The following is an 18858-nucleotide window of genomic DNA, read 5'->3' as shown; positions in this document are numbered from 1 at the left end:
AGTCAAATAGTGAAATATGTATGTGTAAACACAATTAGTTCAGAATTCTAATTGATTCAGGATTGAAATGACCCAAATTAAACTGCTTAAAATCTATATTAACAAAGATAGTTGAAGTCATTTTTTCATGTTTATTCAATTGACAATATTTTCTTAAGATAAGTGATATTAATTCAATCAGCACGCACACTTCTACATCCCAGTTTCAGTCGTACACTGATGAAATTAAGGAAGGAATAAAATTGATCATATCACAGCAATTTTAACTAATAATTTCAGTCTGTATAAAGTGCTATTATCAAGTTTTCATTGAAATAGCAATTGTTAATCTTTCAAACAATGTGGCTTAGGAAACTTAACTACCGCTCTTTTTGAATGGAAACAGTGTAGGAAATGATTGCTGGTATAAGTGGTGTTAGTCCAGTGGATTTTACTGTCATGTACAAATAAATGACTCTATATAGAATTTCAGTGGGTGAAAGAGACAGTCTTTCTAATCCTGAATGGTATCCTTATTTCTTTCTGCAGGTTGTGGAACTTGTATCAAGTGCAATCGGAGACTTAGTTCAAGGTGTATATTACGAAAATTCTGGAATTGATGAGGTAATATTTTTTAGTATTTCTTTTGCAAAGCCATGAATTATTTGAGGAATGCTGTGTATGGGTAGGATATTCAGACTAAATGTTCACACTTAATGTGAACAAAGAGTAAAAGAGAGATCATACATTAATTAAAAAGCAAAGGACTACTGATACTGGAAATCTAAAATAAAATAAGCTGTTGGAAATACTCAGCAGATTAGGCAACGTCTGTAGAGATAGAAACAGTTAATTTTCCAGTCAATGACCCTTCATCAGAACCAGCATATTCTTAAATTGTAAAGATAGTGGAGGAATGGAGAGAATAATAAGAATGAAAATCAGAATATGATGCTGGAAATCTGAAAACTAAGCTAGAAATACTGGAAACATTCAACAGGTCAGGCAGCGTCTGTGGAAGCAGAGAATTAAATTTCAGGTCCACAATCTTTATATAATAGTTTGATAAAGAAACCTAAAACTTTAACTCTATTTCTCTTTCTATAGATGTTGCCTGGCCAGCACTTCTGTTTTTATTTCGGAGTAATAGAAGTGTCTGAGATAGGGTGAAATGGAAAGAGATGCCTGTTTGGGGAAGGTGTTGAAGGTTTGTTGATTGCAGTTGATAGATCTGGAGGCAATGCAAATAGAAAGGGATGAGTGAAGACAAAGGAGAGAAAACTTGCTGAAATAGAAGGGAATGCTCAAAATATTCAGCAGAACAGGCACCATCTCTGAAGAGGGGAAACTGGAGTTGATGGTACAGGTTTAATTAGAGCTGCCCGTCATTTTTAATAGCTCTAGCAATAAGATATCAATACTGTGTGTTCAGAGTAATAGCAATGTAAATGGTGGATGTATATTTAGGAGGATAACATTTAAGAAGATTCTTTTTGGAATATCACCCCTATTATACTTGTTGGGGCAAAATATGGTGAGAAGAGTCAGTGCAATGTAAGCTGGAAAGATCATTAAAATTTTTAGGTCAGTGCAGACTTTATTAATTTGTGGGGGAAAAATGCATTTTTAGGATGGCTGGTGTGAGAAAAGGCAATAACAGAAACATGGAAACATAGAAAATAGGTGCAGGAGTAGGCCATTCGGCCCTTTGAGCCTGCACTGCCATTCAGTATGATCATGGCTAATCATCCAACTCAGAACCCTGTACCTGCTTTCTCTCCATACCCCCTGATCCCTTTAGCCACAAGGGCCATATCTAACTTCCTCTTAAATATAGCCAATGAACCGGCCTCAACTGTTTCCTGTGGCAGAGAATTCCACAGATTCACCACTCTCTGTGTGAAGAAGTTTTTCCTCATCTCGGTCCTAAAAGGCTTCCCCTTTATCCTTAAACTGTGACCCCTTGTTCTGGACTTCCCCAACATCGAAAACAATCTTCCTGCATCTAGCCTGTCCAATCCCTTTAGAATTTTATACGTTTCAATAAGATCCCCCTCAATCTTCTAAATTCCAGTGAGTATAAGCCTAGTTGATCCAGTCTTTCTTCATATGGAAGTCCTGCCATCCCAGGAATCAATCTGGTGAACTTTCTTTGCACTCCCTCTATGGCAAGAATGTCTTTCTTCAGATTAGGGGACCAAAACTGCACACAATACTCCAGGTGTGGTCTGACCAAGGCCTTGTACAACTGCAGTAGAACCTCCCTGCTCCTGTACTCGAATCCTCTTGCTATGAATGCCAACATTCATAACATACTGATACAGCGGCTTTAAGAATGGTACATTTGCTCTCATCTACTATGCCTGACCTTGGAGCAATTATTAACAACACTGAAGGACAAAGATGGGCATGCAGCATCTTCCCATGCTGATGTTCTCCCCTTTCTCCTAGATATAGTTGTTGGGCTTCAGCTAATCATTCCCACTTTTGCTGTACTAAGCACTGCCAGGGTGACAGGAATCTAACAAGATCTTTCTCATATTTCCTACATTTCTGTGATTAACCACATGGTCTGTTGGATGAGTGAGAGAAGAAATATTTGGAAAAAAAATGTGCTTCCCGAGTATACAAACAAAAAGGATGCATTTGCAATGTATAGTATCAGTAGAAATTCTTGCTCTCCCACTGCATCTTTCATCTTAAATATCACAATCAAGCTTTTCTAGTTCTATTTGAATACCTGTGCTGTGTTGCTCCAGAATCTCCAGGGCCAACCTTTTGAGCGCTAGTGTGAAAGTTTCTCCATACTTTCCATCTTTATAATGTCTGTAAGTAGGATAAATAATTTTCCAATTAAATTCAGTTATGCCATAGCCCGGCTACATACTTAGGATCAAATAACCCAGATTTATGGGATGTTAGAATTCATGCAGCCAATTGCCAGTGAATGTTTTTATCGTATTAATTTGGTCTGTTTTCAAATCAGAGTAGGGGTGATCTAAATAAATAAGTTGCTTATGCGGTGTACATTCCTTGACTTGTATTTCACATCATTGTGCCAATTGAGAATTTAGTTTATAATTCATGGATGACTCCAAGAAATTATAATTTATGGAAAAACAAAAATAAAAGATCGAATCAGGCTGATGTAGTTATATTACAATGTACACTAGTCCATTGGAAAACGGATCTTGCAGCCTTGGGTGTAGAGGTTTGTAATTTTTAATTCGGTTGTTATTAACCCAAAAAATAATCAAAACTGAGAAGTCTAGCCACAGAGAAAGCAAAATATTGTATGTGCATAATCAAATTAAGCATTGCATATGCTGAGAAAGGGAAAATGTATTTCCCACACCCTTGTGTTCCTCTGGACTTTTGCCCTGGTCAATTCCCACCTGGTTTCACCTGCCCATTATTGACATACCTATCCACCTGGATTTCTTCTCTCTTGGTTCAACTTTCCTATCCCATCCCCTACCAAGATCCATCTGCCCACCATTTGGTTCCACCTCACCTACCAGCCTCTGTCTCAACCTTCCCCAGCCTAACTCCATCTGCCTACATCCTGGTTCTACCTCTGCTCTGCCGAACTCCTCTGTTTCACATCTATGCATTGGCTATCTACAGTCCACGCTGCCTGCCCTGATACAGGGTCTCAAACTGAACCATTGATTATTCCTCTGGCTCTATAGATGCTGCCTTAACCACTGAGTTCTTTCTTCAGTGTTTCACTCCAGATTCCAGCGCCTCCAATCCCTCATGTCTGCAAAAATATTTTCTATTTTAAAAGTGAGAACAATACCAAGGACTAATATATCAAGGAGCGTGTGCATCAAAGGTGAAACAAATAATATTTTAGTTGCAGAGCTTTGGTCAATCTTCTTCAGAGTCCTTCATTCAAGCTAATGCCTCAGACCTTAGAAAAAGCACAGACTCACATGATAGGCTTAAGAGGTTAAACAATTTAGGGGTTGATTTTATCCTTTGATACAAGTTGTGAGGTAATTCAACTAATTAGGCTGCAAAATCAGGAATCTACACTAATAGACTGCTTTATTGCCCCACCACTCCTCGTCTCCCTTTACCTTAGCTGTGCCTGGGGTCTTTGGCTTGTATATTAATTTCTTCCAGGATCTTTGACCTCCCTCTTGATCAATCCTCGTCATATGCCTACATTGGAGCAATGAACTACAGTGGGAAAGGGATGTGTCATGCAAAAAATATTGGTTACCAAGCTAAGTATAATATAATGGCTTGACAAGTCCTTAAAAAAAAGCGTTGATAGAGTTTGATAGAGTTGAAGTTGTTCTCACCTTCCCACTGATCTTGGCAAATTATCAAAGTTCAAAGTGACTTTGTTAACCAAGTGCATATATGTCAACATATACAATCCTGAGACTCATTTTCTTGTGGCCATACTCAATAAATCCATGATAGAATCAATGAAAGACTACACCAACTTAGGCATTCAGTGTGTAAAAGACAACAAACTGTAAATACAATAATATTAAGTAGTAATAATAATAAGCAATAAATATCAAAAACATGAGATGAAGAGTCCTTGAAAGTGAGTCCATAGGTTCTGGGAACATTTCAAAGATTGGGCAAGAAAAGTTGAGAGAAGTTATCCCCTTTGGTTCAAGAGCCTGGTGGTTGAAGGTACAGGATGGCAGCAGTGAGAAGAGAGCATTACCCAGGTGGTGGGGGTCCCTGATGATGGATGCTGCTTTCTTGCAACAGTGTTTTGTGTAGATGCGCTCGTGCAGAGGGCTTTACCATAATGAACTATTGAACACAACTATTAAAACTAAATATTACATTTAAATCTTTGTGAGTAAACAGCCCACTGTTTGTTCATTTGTTCCTCAAGACGCCAAGTGAACCTGGATAATTCATGGCCTTGCACCCATCTGATTTGTAAGATGTTCCGTGCTGTACTTGCTATTCAAATCTTTTCAGTAGACTTTGCTGATTTTCCAGTGTAGAAAGTGTTAGCCAGATTTAATGCTACATAGCTACTACCTAACCACCTGAATATTTGCAGATTTAGTTCATTGATTCTACTCCACCATTCCATCATGGCTAACTTATTGCCCTTCTCAACCCCATTTTCTTGCCGTCTCCTCATCACCTTTGACGTCCTGATGAATCAAGAACCTATCAACCTCCGCTTTAAATATACTCAATAACTTGGCATCCACAGTTGTCTGTGGAAGTAAAGTCCACAGAACCAGCAAACTCTCATATAGAAATTCCTCCTCATCTCAGTTCTAAATGGACGTCCGTCTATTCTGAGGCCATTCCCTCTAGTTCTCGACTCTCCCACTGTAGGAGACATTCTCGCCACATCCACTCCATATAGGCCTGTTAATATTCGATAGGTTTCAATGAGATTACCCCCACCGATTCTTCTAAGCTCCAGTGAGTACAGGAGCAGAGCCATCGAACACTCTGCATGGATGAACCCTTTTATTCCTGGAATCATTCTTACGAACGTCCTCTGGATCCTCTCTGATGTCAGTGCATCTTAGATAAGGGACCCAAAACTGCTCAGAATACTCCAAGTGTGGTTTGACCAATGTCTTATTACATCTTTCATTTATATTTTATCCCTCTCAAAAGGAATGCTAGCATTGCATTTGTCTTCTTTACCATCGAACACAACCTGCAAGTTAACCTTTTGGGAATCGTACACAATGACTCCAAAGTCAGTTTGCACCGCTGAGTTTTGAATTTTCTCCCTGATTAGAAAATGGCTTTATTTGGGCTACCAAAGTGCCTGACCATACAATTCCCTGCACTTTAGTCCATCTGCCACTTCTTTATCCATTCTTCCAAACTATCCAAGTCCTTCTGCAGACTGCCTACTTTCTCAGCAGTACCTTGCCCCTCCACCACTTTTCATATCATCTACAAATTTGGCCACAAGCCATCAATTCTGTCATCCAAATCATTGACATATAACACGAAAAGATCAAGTCCCTATACCGACCCTTATGGAACACCACAGGTCACCGTAAGCCAACCAGAAAAGGCCCATTGTATTCCTACTCTTTGCTTCCTGCCAATCAGTCAATCTTCATCCATGATGGTATCTTTCCTGCAATACCATGGGCTCTTCTCTTGTTAAGCAGCCTCATGTGCTCATGTCGAAGGCTTTCGGAAAATCCAAGTACACAACATCCACTGACTCTCTTTTATCTATCCTACCTGTTATTTCCTCAAGGAATCTCAACAGATTTGTCTGGCTAGATTTTCCCTTAAGGAAACCATGCTGACTTTGGCCTATTTTATCAGGTGCCTCCGAGTACCCTGAAACTTAATCCATTATAATGGACTCCAACAACTTCTCAACCATTGAAGTCAGGATAACTAGCCTATAATTTCCTTTCTTCTGTCTCCCTCCCTTCTTAAAGACTGGAGTGCCATTTAAATTTTACAGTCCTCCGGAACTATTCCAGAATCTAGTGATTCTTCAAAGACTATTACTAATGACTCCACAATCTCTTCAGCTATCTCTTTCAGAACCCTGGGGTATAATCCATCTGGTCCAGGTGACCTATCTACAATACCTTCAGAACATTTTAGTTTCCTAAGCACCTTCTCCTTAATAGCAACTACATTCACTTCTACCCCCAAACACACTCAAATTTCTAGCATTCTGCTTACATCTTCCACAGTGAAGACTGACGCAAAATACTTATTAAGTTCAATTGCCATTCATTACTACCACTCCTGCATAATTTTCCAGCAGTCCAATATCCACTCTATCTTTTAATCTTTCAGTATCTGAAAATCATTTTGGTATCCTCTTGTGTATTATTGGCTAGCTTACTTTCATATTACATCTTTTCTCTCTATGGCTTTTTAGTTACCTTCCGTTGGTTTTTAAAAGCTTCCCAATAATATTTGCTATATTATATGCCCTCTCTTTTCCTTTTATGCTGTCTTTGACTTCCTTATCAGCCATAGTTGCCTCATCCTCACTTTAGAATATGTCTTCATCTTTGTGATGCATCTATCCTGTGCCTTCCAAATTACCCCCAGAAACCTCTGCCATCATCCCTGCTAGTGTCCCCTACCAATCAACTTTGGCCAGCTCATTTTATCGTCTCCTTCTCAAACTGCAGTGTGAATTCTATCATGATATGATTGCTGCTTCTTAAAGCTTCCTTTACCTTTAGCTCCCTAATCAAATCCGGTTCATATCCTACACCCAATCCAGGATTACCGTTCCTCTCGTGGGCTCAATCACAAGCTATCTCAAAGATGATCTGCAAATTCTTTCTCTTGTGATTCAGTGCCAGTATGATTTTCCCAGACTACCTGCATATTGAAATCTTCCATGACTATTGTAACATTGCCCTTTTCTGTTCCCCATTGTAATATATTTCCCACAACCTGGCTACTGTTCGAAGGCATGTATGTAACTCCCATAAAAGTCTTATCACCCTTGCAGTTCCTTAACTCTACTCACAAGGATTCCACATCTTCTGATCCTATGTCACTTTTTTCTAAGGATATGATCTCATTTTTTTTACTAACAGAGCCACCTCATCCCCTCTGCCTACTTACCTGTCCTTTTGGTAAAATGTGTATCATTGAATGTTAAGCTCCCAACTATGATCTTCTTTCAGCCACAACATTATACCTGCGAATCTAAAACTGCACTGCAAGGTCATCTACTTTATTCTGTATACCGTGTGCAATCAAAATAACACCTTCAGTCCGGTATTCGTCACCCTTTTTGATTTTGCCTCCATGTTACACCAACTCATCCAACTGACTGCTATTTTGCCTTATCACCTGCCTGTCCTTCCTCACTCTCAGTACACACTGCATCTACTTGTATACCGACTGCCCCATCATTATTTTGATTCTGCATAGAAGTAAAGGTTGAACTTGCTTTCATCAATGCTTTTATGAAAATTGACCTGTCCATTTGCAAGTGAATCGCCAGCAATCATACTTATGCTAATTTCTCAGATGAAAGTAAGTGTGTAGTTGACAGTGGCCAACCTGAAGGGAATTTCCTTACCTTGTTAGTTTGAGAAGGTATTTGCTTAGATTGCAAATGAACTTTAATGTGGTCCCACTGCTAAGTACTTTTCAAACTGATGCTAGGGGCATGTGGTTTGGATCTATTGTTCATTCCAGGCCACTTGTTCTTTTGTATGCTGATGTGCTGCAAGCTGGCTCTGAGAGATCTTCCAGTGAGAAGCAGTTAATTGCTGCTGCAACAACTTGTAACAGTTTTTTAAAAATCCTTCAATACCTATCCACTGAGAAGAGTAGTAATTAAACTGGCCAGTGGTGACGTGGCATCTGCATCAGACTTCGAGGCAAGTGGTTCGGGGTTCGAATCCGGCCGGCTCCTTGCATGCTTTCCATCTATGCTGGGTTGAGCGTCAAGTTAGCAACTCAGCCTCGGAAAAACAGACAAAAAAAGCTAAAAAAAAAAATGGCAAGGTTGCCACCCGATGCACCGCAGAGCATGGAAATGAACAATAATTATAGATGGTGTATAATTTCCTATATATGAATCAATCAGCAATAATTGAAGCTTTTACCATGTGAACACTGCCAGAGAATGTAGATCTGTATGTAGGCTTTCTCTTTCATATTGAAATAGTGCAGAAACTAGACTATTGGTCAACATTGAAAACAATGCTTGGGAAAATCACCATTGAATATAATCCTTCACACAGAGAATTTATGTGCTTGCACTTTAACTTGTAATAGTTTCTTTAATATCATGTCACTAATGTCAGGACCAGGCCACTGAATGCAAATTTTGCTCCAGAATATACAGCTGTATTTGTAGGATCATGTTCAACATTCTGAAAGTGACGATTGATGTATTCCCTCTTAGGAGATTCTAACTGAAGACATACCGATAAGTAACTGGGAAAAACAAGCTTTTCTATCCCATGGAGCTCTGCTGGCAAAGTGTTGTCAAGGAGCAATGCAGCTCGCAAAGCATGACACTGAAATTCAAAAGATGGCATTTCAGTATGGCAAGCACATGTCTTTAGCCCACAAGGTAAGCAGCTTTTTACTGTGTAAAGTAACTAAATCAGTCAATTCCATTCACAAATATAGGACATTTACAGCTACAACAGCCTCAAGTGTGCATCATAGTTGAAGGTCTGGATGTCTAATTATTTTAAGTGCAGATCTGATTTATTTTAATACTGCCTTAAGTCTGATCTATAAATGCATTGCCGCTGCTGTTTAAATTTCCCCAAATGCTGAACTCTCCCTATAGAAAGCTAGCCAGCCAATAATATTTGTAGAGGAAATTGTATTCAAAAGATTAGTTAAAGTGCAAGGTTGACAGTAAAAGCAGAAGGAGATAAAATCTCCCTCTGTGTATCTATGACAGTTAATTGTTTTTAACATTCCTTTTCCCACACACCACTCCACCCTTCCTTGCCCCTGGGAATGAAAAAGCACATGGTCATTTTAATTCACTATTCCTCTCCTATACAAAAATTAACCTCCTATTATTGGAGATCTAACTCTCAGATTAAAAAAAAACAAAATAACCAGTTAATTTTATTTTGAATACAGTTACTTTTGTGGGGTTATTGTCTGTGCAACCATAATAAACATTTAGTTTAACTTAAAATGACTATGTATTTTTATATTGCTTTTCGTACCCCTTTCAATGCACTTTGTGTTCATGCAGTGTTTTTGAAGTGTTGTATATACAGTATCTGTTGTAACATGGGAAGTGTTTGAACTAGTAGAGTTTTCTGATGTTTGTACTGATATTGGTCCCAGGTTGACCCAATCAGGAGTAGAATTGCAACAGTCCTGTATTTCCTACTCCCTTCCTGTATTTTTCCTATCCTGTTTTTGAGAAATTTGACTCTGGCTAGGCAGAATTTAGTCTCCTGAAGATGTAAGAGTTCTTGACAGATGATATGGTGAATTAACTTTGAGTCTCATAGCAGAGAGACCAGGAATCAAAGCTAATAAAATTAATATAAAATAATAAGTAAAACTGCATGAAGCAGATTGTGTTCAGAATTTGGGGCTTCCCCCCCCCCCCCCCCCGATATTTTGCCATATTGCCACTTTGGTCTTGTGTATTGTAACTGAAGAGCTTAATGATAAAGGTTAGTTCAGTTTATTTGTTATTCTGTTGCTCTGTGGCAACTGCAGGATAATTTTGCTGTAATTTAAGATAGCTGACTTTGGCATTTGCTTTTCAGTGTCAGTCTCTTACTTATAAGCAGCTTTTGAGGGAGCTGTGCCAAATAATGGGTCTTCAGGCAATCTCTCCTATTACCTGAATTTTTTCATTAATTTTATCTGTATTGACAAATACTGGCTAAACTTCCTTAATTAATACAAAAAAATACGGTTGATTTCCAATACCCTCTTTGTTTTTCCGTTTGCCTTGTAATGTCAGATTAACAATTCATTTCATCCCATTATTTTCAATGTAATTTATTTCAGCACATCTATTATATTCTTGTTCAACAACTCATGTTGTAATATCTTGTTTTATTTATTTTGCAGTCTTTCTACTTGCCAAATGTTTCAAGGTAAACTAGAAATCAGGTTAAAGAATGAGAAATGTCCACTCTTTTCATTATCTGTATTGATGAACAAACCATTCCCATAATTACATAACTTTCTTTTGTGGTCTGTGTATTTACTGTCATAAATCTGTACAGCGTATATGTGCATGCTATGGGCCATAGCATCATATGAACTTGTGTTTCTCCCATTATTGATACAACTTATTCCAATATGAACAGGAATTCTATTTTTGTCTCCCTCAAAGGTTTTTAGGCAAGTTACACAGAGTTTAAGAACAGTTTGCTGTTCATGCTGAATAGCAGCAACACTTTTTCCAGATAGACTTTCTAAATGGTTACTTGTGATTAAACACAATGTGATGATAGGAATAGCACAAAAAAATAGTGTTATTGTTTGTAATGCTTTAGTAGAAAAGCTCTAGTTTTAAAACTTTCTGTTGACCACTGATTTAGATAATTGGGGTAAGAAGCAAGCGGTTAAACCAAGTCTAATACTGTTAATATAATTAATTAACAACTGGCCACACAAATGCAATTTCCTTGTTTTGTTACATTTAGAAGAAAGATCACCTTGATTGTCAACAAAATTAATTAGAGTCCTAACCATGCAAGATTTAATTATCTATATATTTCTCAATGCTGAGCTGACTGTAAACCATTGGAGAACTTCCAAATTAATATTGGTGATGTTACGAACCACACAAGCTGATTCATTAAAATTATTAATTGGATAACCAGTGATGGTCTAACATTAGAATTTTGCTTTTACTAGAGATATTAAGAAGGATCAGCTATAAATAAACAATAGGCTGTTCAGGGAAACATGATTGGTTATTTTCTTTAAGAACTCATTATGTCTTATTACTAATAATTGAATAGTTTTATTAATGGAAAGTTGAGCAGAAGGTTAATCTTATTAATCTTTCTGAAAATATTTTATTTTTTGTAGCTTGTTAGCTAGAGATATTGGCTTGAAAGAAATGGAACAAATCAAATAATGACAGTTCATTCATGGTTTATGTTGTTAAGAAAGAAGATTTATTTTTAACAATGTAACTGGCCTTTGTCTCAGCCATTTTAAGGTGGTATTTCCATCCAGAACAATAGTTTTTAAAAATTGTTCTTCCTCTTTCCTTCCCTTATCAATTTCACATCTATATAAAGTCACTACCTAAAGTTTGAGAAATTGGAAAGACTTTGCCCAAAATTCCACTCTGATATAATTCCCTCTCCCACCTTAGTGTTATTATTGACATACAATGAGGCCTTTCAGCCGTGCTGTGCAGAATTCCCCCAATTTAATCCTAGCCTAACCCTGGGACAGTTTATAATGACCAATTAACCTACCAACCAATATGTCTTTTGACTACGAGAGAAATGTGGAGTACCCGGAGGAAACCCACGAGGCCACAGGGAGAACGTACAAACACTTTACAGGCAGCAACGGGAATTGAACTTGGGTCTTTGTTACGGTAGAGCATTGCGGTAACCACTACAATACCATGCCGCCCTCATCTACTTACCTGCCCATCACCTCTCTCAGGTGCTCCTCCCCTTCCCTTTCTTCCATGCTCTTCTACTCTCTCCTATCGGATTCCCCCTTCTCCAGCCCTTTATCTCTTTCACCTATCAACTTCCCAGCTCTTTACTTCACCCCCTCCTCCTCTCCCAATCTCACCTATCACCTACCACCTTGCACTTCTTCCTCCCCTTCCCTAACCTTTTTACTCTGACTTCTCAACTTTATTTCCAGTCCCAATGAAGAATTTTGGTCTGAAACATCAACTGTTTACTCTTTTCCACAGATATTGCCTGGTCTGCTGAGTTCCTCCAACATTTCTCCAACATCTTATTTATGTGGTTTGATTTCCAGCCTCTCTTGCCTGTGTATTCAGTGTCATTCTTTGACCATTGAAAAATATTACTCCATTTCTTAAGCAAGCCAGTAAACGAGGTGCAACTTTGTTGAAAAAAAATGAAATTACAAATATTTCATATTAAGTGGATTTAGAATTTCGATGCATTAGATTGTTTTGCACTTTTTTGCATATCATTCCTTTGAAGATTGTAGAACTTTTTTAGGCTATCAGTGGACATTCCTTAATATAATAATTTATTAGTAGTGAAAGCTGTGATCCTGGATTTTAATCGCCTGCAGCAGCAGGAAGTAACAGATAATTTACCAGACTGTTTCAGTGCATTATTGAACCTGCTGCCTCTCAGAAAGCCACGGTACCCATCTTGTAACTGAAATTCTCACAAAAGTAAATGTTGGAGACTATCAGATAAGACATTTCAGCGTCCATTTTTGTTTTGGAGGCACCTGAATTTAATTTAAAATGCTCCAAAGCCAGCAAACGGTTAGAAATTTTAAATTAGGAGACACCAGGTGTGTTTTCCGAAGTATCAGCAGAGGTTAGGGAAACCAAAGTCATTATTGTTTTGCTGTATGTGGGCATGTCTTTTTCATATGGGGGTAAATTAGGATGCACAGGAGTGATGTTGTCTTGTTGTGGGATTGACTCAAGGAGGTAGTCTATAAGACCTTAATACACAGGAGCAGAATCAGGCCATTAGGCCCATCAGATCTGCACCACCATTTAATCATGGCTGATCAGATACCCCCTCAGCCCCAGCCTACTGCCATCTCTGCATAACTCTTCATGCCCTGGCTTATCAAGAATCTTATCAACCCCTGCCTTAAATACACCTAATGGCCACAGCCATCTGTGGCAACAAATTCCACAGATTCATCACCCTCTGGCTAAAGAAATTCCTCCTTATCAACAGTTTAAATGGAACTGCCTCTATTCTGAGGTTGTGACCTCTGGTCCTAGACTCCCCCAGTATCGGAAACATCCTCTTCACATCTTCTCTGTACCAGGCCTTTCGACATTTTGGGCAGCATGGTAGCATAGTGGTTAGCACAACACGTTGGGTTCAATTCCTACAGCTGCCTGCAATGAGTTTGTGTGTTCTTCCCAAACTGTGGTTGTGGCCTGTAAATTTCACAGTGTGAACCCACTTTACAATTCTGAATGCTATTTGCTTACTTTTATTGTTTGCATAGTTTTTTCTTCTTTTTTCTTTTTTTGTCTGCACGTTGGATGTTTCAGTCTTTTGTTTTAATGGGTTCTGTTGGGTTTCTTTGTTTTGTAGCTGCCTGTAAGATGAATCTCAGGGTTATATAAAGTATACACACTTTGATAATAAATGTACTTTGACTTTGAGGGTTTCCTCCGGGTGCTCTGGTTTCTTCCCACAGTCCAAAGATGTACTGGTTGGTTGATTAATTGGTCATTGTAAATTGTCCCATGGTTAGGCCAGGATGAAATCAGGATTTGGCTGGGTGGCACGGTTTGAAGGGCCAGAAGGGCCTATTCTGCTCTGTATCTCAATAAATAAAGTGTTCAATAAGTTTCAGTCAGATTCCCCCTCATTCTTCCAAACTCTAGCAAGTACAGGCCCAGAGCCATCAAACACACCTCATATGATAAGTCTTTCAATCCTGGAATCATCTTTGTGAACCTACTCTGTACCCTCTCCAATGTCAGCACATAAAGGGCCCAAAAACTGCTCTCAATACTCCAACTGAGGCTTCACCAGTGCCTTATTGCGACTCAGAATTGCATCCTTGTTTCTATATTCTAGTCCTCTTGAATTAAATGCTAACATTGTCTTTGCCTTTCTCACCACTGACTCAACCTGCAAAATAACCTTTTAGGAAATCCTGCGTGGGGCCTCTTTGCACATCGGATCTTTGAATTTTCTGTCCTTTTAGAAAATATTCTACACTTTTGTTCCTTCTACCAAAGTGCATGACCATACACTTCCCAAAGCTGCATTCCATGTGCTCCTCCAATATCTTCCAAACCACTGAGGTCAGGCTAACTGGCCTATAATTTCCTTTCTGCTGCCTCCCTCCTTTCTTGAAGAGCAGAGTGACATTTACAATTTTCCAGTCCTCTGTAACCAGGCCAGAATTTAGTGATTCTTAAAAGATATTATTAATGCTTCCACAATCTTTTCAGTACCGAGGGTTGTAGTCCATCTGGTCCACGTGACTTGTCTGCCTTCAGACCTTCTCCCTATTAACAGCAACTGCATTACTTCTGCCCCCTGACACTCTCAAATATCTGGCATGCTGCTAGTGTCTTGCACAGTGAAGACTGACATAAAATACACTTCATCTGTCATTTCCTTGTTCCTGAACTACTACCTCTCCAGCGTCATTTTCCAGTGGTCCAATAGCCACTCTCATCTCTCATTTACTGTTTTTATATCTGAAAAGTCTGATATCTTTGATATTTTTGGCTAGCTTACCTTCATATTTCATCCTTCCCTCCTTATGGTTGTCTCTTTGCTTTTATGGTGGTTTTGACTTGTCAGCCATGGCTGTGTCATCCTTCCTTTAGAATACTACTTCTTTGGGATGTATGTATTCTGTTGCCTTCTGAACTGCTCCTAGAAACTCCAGCCATTGCTGCTCTGCCATCATTCCTGCTAGTGACCCCTTCCAATCAACTTTGGCCAGCTCCTTTCTCATGCCTCTGTATTTCTCTTTATTCAACTGTAATACTGATACATCTGATTTTGACTTCTCTCTCTTAAACTGCAGGGTGAATTCTATCATGTTATGATCACTGCTTTTGAAGGGCTTCTGTACCTAATTAAATCCAGTTCATTACACAACACCCAATCCAGAATAGCTGCTTCCCTAGTGGGCTCAACCACAAGCTGCTCTAAAAAGCCAAGTCGTAGGCATTCTAATTATCATCTCTGATACAAAATCAGCACCAACCTGATTTTCCCACAGTAATGTTGCCCTTTTGACATGCATTTTCTCTCTTCCATTGTAATTTGTAGCCCACATCCTGGTTACTGTTCAGAAGCCTGTGTATAACTCAGGGCCTTTTTACCCTTGTATTTCCTTAACTCTCCATACAATGATTCTACACCTTCCTTTGTCACCTTTGATTTCATTTTTTTTACCAGCAGAGCTCTGCATCCCCTCTCCTACCTGCCTGTCCTTGTGATACAATGTGTATCCTTGAATGTTAAGCTCCCAACTATGATCTTCTTTCAGCCGCGACTCAATGATGCCCACAACATTATATCTGCCAATATCTAACTGTGCAACAAGATCTTACCTTATTCTGATAACTGCATGCATTCAAAGCTAGCACTTTCAGTCCTGTATTCATCACCCTTTTTGATTTTGTCCCCCTGTTACACTGCAACTGATCCCACTGATTGCAATTTTGCCCTATCATCTGCTTGTCCATCCTCACAGTCTCACTGCACACTACTCCTGTTGGTATACCAACTGCCTCATTCTCAGCCCTACACTCTGTTTCCCACCCCCCTGCCAAATCTGTTTAAACTCTTCCCAACAGTTCGAGCAAACTTTTCTGCAAGAATATTGGTTTCCCTTTGAGTTCAGTTGTAACCCGTCCTTTTTGTACAGATCATACCTTTCCCAGAAGAGAGCCCAATGATCCAAAAATCTGAAACCCTGCCCCCTGCACCAGTTCCTCAGCCACACATTAATCTGCCAAACCATCCTATTCTTACCCTCACTGGCACGTGGAACCGGCAGTAATCCAGAGATTACTGCAATGGAAATCCTGCTTCTCAGCTTTCTACGTAATTTCCTAAATTCTCTCTTCTGGACCTCCTCCCTTTTCCTGCCTATATCATTGCTGCCAATATGTACCAAGACTTCTGGCTGCTCACCCTCCTTCTTTAGAATGCCGCGGACCAGATCCGAGATATCCCTGACTCTGGCACCTGGGAGGCCACGTGCCATTCGGGTGTCTCTATCACGACCACAGAATATTGTGTCTACTTCTCTAACCATGAAATCCCTATCACTATTGCAGTCCTCTTCTCCCCATTTCCCTTCTGAGCTGCGGCGCCAGAGACCCAGTTTGCACCTGAGATGCAGTATGGTGCATGAAAACTGTCATTTGGGACGCAGGTTAAATTTTCTTTATTAGATGTCTCTGTAGTCTGACAGATTTAACTTCTAAAGGTTGAAAAATGGTCATTGCAACCATATGTTGCAGGCAGTAAATTTGCTAGAATGTGACGCATTTGGTGATTAAAAATAATTATCAAAATTACGCTACTGGAATGGTTCTAGGCTTATTTACAGTGAATAAAAATACAGTCAACACTCTGGCACTGCAATACAGTTGGTCAGTTTGATTCTATAGTTAGGTGGGTCTGATAAGTTCTGATATATAGGCTCATCAATATTTGACACTGCATTCACTTGCACAAAGAATGGGCTTTTAGCAGGTCTCTCGTAGTTTATTCTTTGGTTACAAGTTAAGGTAGGATTTGGATGGTGGGGTGAAGGTGCATTTCTACCAAGGAGGTGTAAAGCGCCCCTTCCGTTCGATAGGCCACTAGTTTGAATAAATCATTGCTGCATTTCAGTGTTTTGCACTGTTGTTGTAGTGCCTTTTAATCTTTTATAGTGTTTGTTCTTTTTTCATCCTGCTTCTTTGTTGGGCCATACTTGCTCATGGATTTTTGCAAACTAATAAGGCAAGCTGAATTGCTTCACCAAATCCTCAATTTAGTCACAAGTTTGAAATTTTGGCTCATGTTATTATATTCCTCATTAATAAATGTAATCTTTATTTCCTATTGCTATTCATTTTTCAGTAATAAATATTTAATTCTTATGATTTTGCAGATCAATTTGGACCTTCAGCCATTTATCGAGGAAACCTTCTGTGACACTGTGCCTTTTAGCCTGAACTCTGCTCCCGTAATATTACATCAGGAGATTTCAGGTCGGGACACGTGGATTAATCAACTCAAGCAGGTGGGTTTTGCAGGCTGTTTTCAGGTTACGTCATTGGTTTGTAACAGTAAAGGGTTCAAACAGTATATCATTACAAACAATTACAATCTATGCGGTAACAGAGAGGGGTTTGAAGTCCAGTTGATGCTTGATATCATGGTTAAGAATAGAACAGAAAATGCTGTTAGCACTCAGTAAGTCTGACAGCATCTGAGAGAAATAGTGTTAACTACTCAGGTGAAGAACTCCTGAAATACTAGTTGAAGAGTGATTATTCAATGCTACAATAATGAAGCTTGCTTATTATTTTGATATAGATATCAGTTCTTTTCAAATGGGTTTACCTTACCCTTTTGAGTTCTTCTCTTTCTTGAGTTCTACCTGTACGATAACATGAGCAACAGGTGCTTAGCCAGAGTAGCCATTCTTCAGAAGGTAAATTGGACAATCAAAGGTGATGGGCCGTCCGACTCTGAGCTATTCAGGTTGATTTCACACTTGCACAGTGTAAAGTAAGCCATTGTATAGTAGTTAAAAAGCTGCCTGACTTTTATTCATGTTATCCAATTATAGAGTCAATTACTGAATATAAAAAGAAGGAAGGAAAATATTTGATTCTGAGCTGATTCAGATATGAGCAGAATACTCTAGTTGGGTGAATAGCCAGTGAACAGAGTTATAAAATAATTATCAAAAGAACCAGATGCTGATTAAGAGAAATATATATAGGCAGTGTGCTGTGATCTGGAAGGTTCTAATTTTAGATACCGTAGATTCCGGACTACAGAGTGCACCTGATTAAAAGCTGCTGGCTCTAATTTTAGAAATAAAATCAATTTTTTACTTGTACAGGCCGCACCGGATTTTAGGCCGCACCGGATTTTCGGCCGCAGGTGTCCCACGTTGTAATATGAGATATTTACACAGAAAGATATTACACGTGAGGATTTTTTAACTTTTAATTAAATCCATATGGTAACATAAACAAATACATATTGCAAATGCTTTTTTTCGAACCGTGCCTGTAACGCGGCTACTTTTAAATACACGTTGCGTATACTTCTTTACTGAACAACATTCCAATATCTCCTAACGACTGGTAAAAAATATATATACTGCAGCCTACCAGGAAAAGTTATTGATCACCTTTAACTTAAAAGCAGCGTTTTGGCTCCGCCGCTCGCCCCCCTCCTTCCCGTTTATCGCAAACTGGCATTTTTCCCACAAGACGCGGCGAAACCGGGTGTGACGTCATAGCATCCCGCGATGTAGTACAAAAAACAAATATAGTTAAAACACTTCTAACTTTAACTAACAAATGAATTACTAAGCGAAAATATTATAAACTAAATAACTGCCATAAAGGCAGCACAATGCTTTTCTTCGAGTGTTTTCCATGTTGATGAGGGTGAGTACAAATGACTGATTTACAATAATTTAATTGTGAAAGTGCGCTTGATTTATCGTACAATTTCATTGGACCTCTGTGAACTACTCATCAATTTTATT

At 38.9% G+C, this 18858-nt stretch overlaps 1 protein-coding gene across 3 annotated transcripts in view; it reads left to right on the top strand.

Moving 5' to 3' along the window:
- pdss2 (prenyl (decaprenyl) diphosphate synthase, subunit 2) overlaps nt 1–18858 on the top strand; it is a 233442-nt gene that overhangs the window by 183856 nt on the left and 30728 nt on the right. For all 3 annotated transcript variants that reach the window (XM_073055871.1, XM_073055869.1, XM_073055870.1), the window contains 3 exons: nt 529–603; nt 8852–9022; nt 17239–17370. In XM_073055871.1, the coding sequence (XP_072911972.1) occupies nt 529–603; nt 8852–9022; nt 17239–17370 (378 nt within the window). The remainder of the gene's footprint in view (nt 1–528; nt 604–8851; nt 9023–17238; nt 17371–18858) is intronic.

The sequence above is a fragment of the Hemitrygon akajei genome, chromosome 9 (genome assembly GCF_048418815.1).
Source record: "Hemitrygon akajei chromosome 9, sHemAka1.3, whole genome shotgun sequence".
NCBI lineage: Eukaryota > Metazoa > Chordata > Chondrichthyes > Myliobatiformes > Dasyatidae > Hemitrygon > Hemitrygon akajei.
The sequence above is the reverse complement of the archived record's forward strand: the minus strand, read 5'-3'. Positions and strand labels throughout refer to the sequence as shown.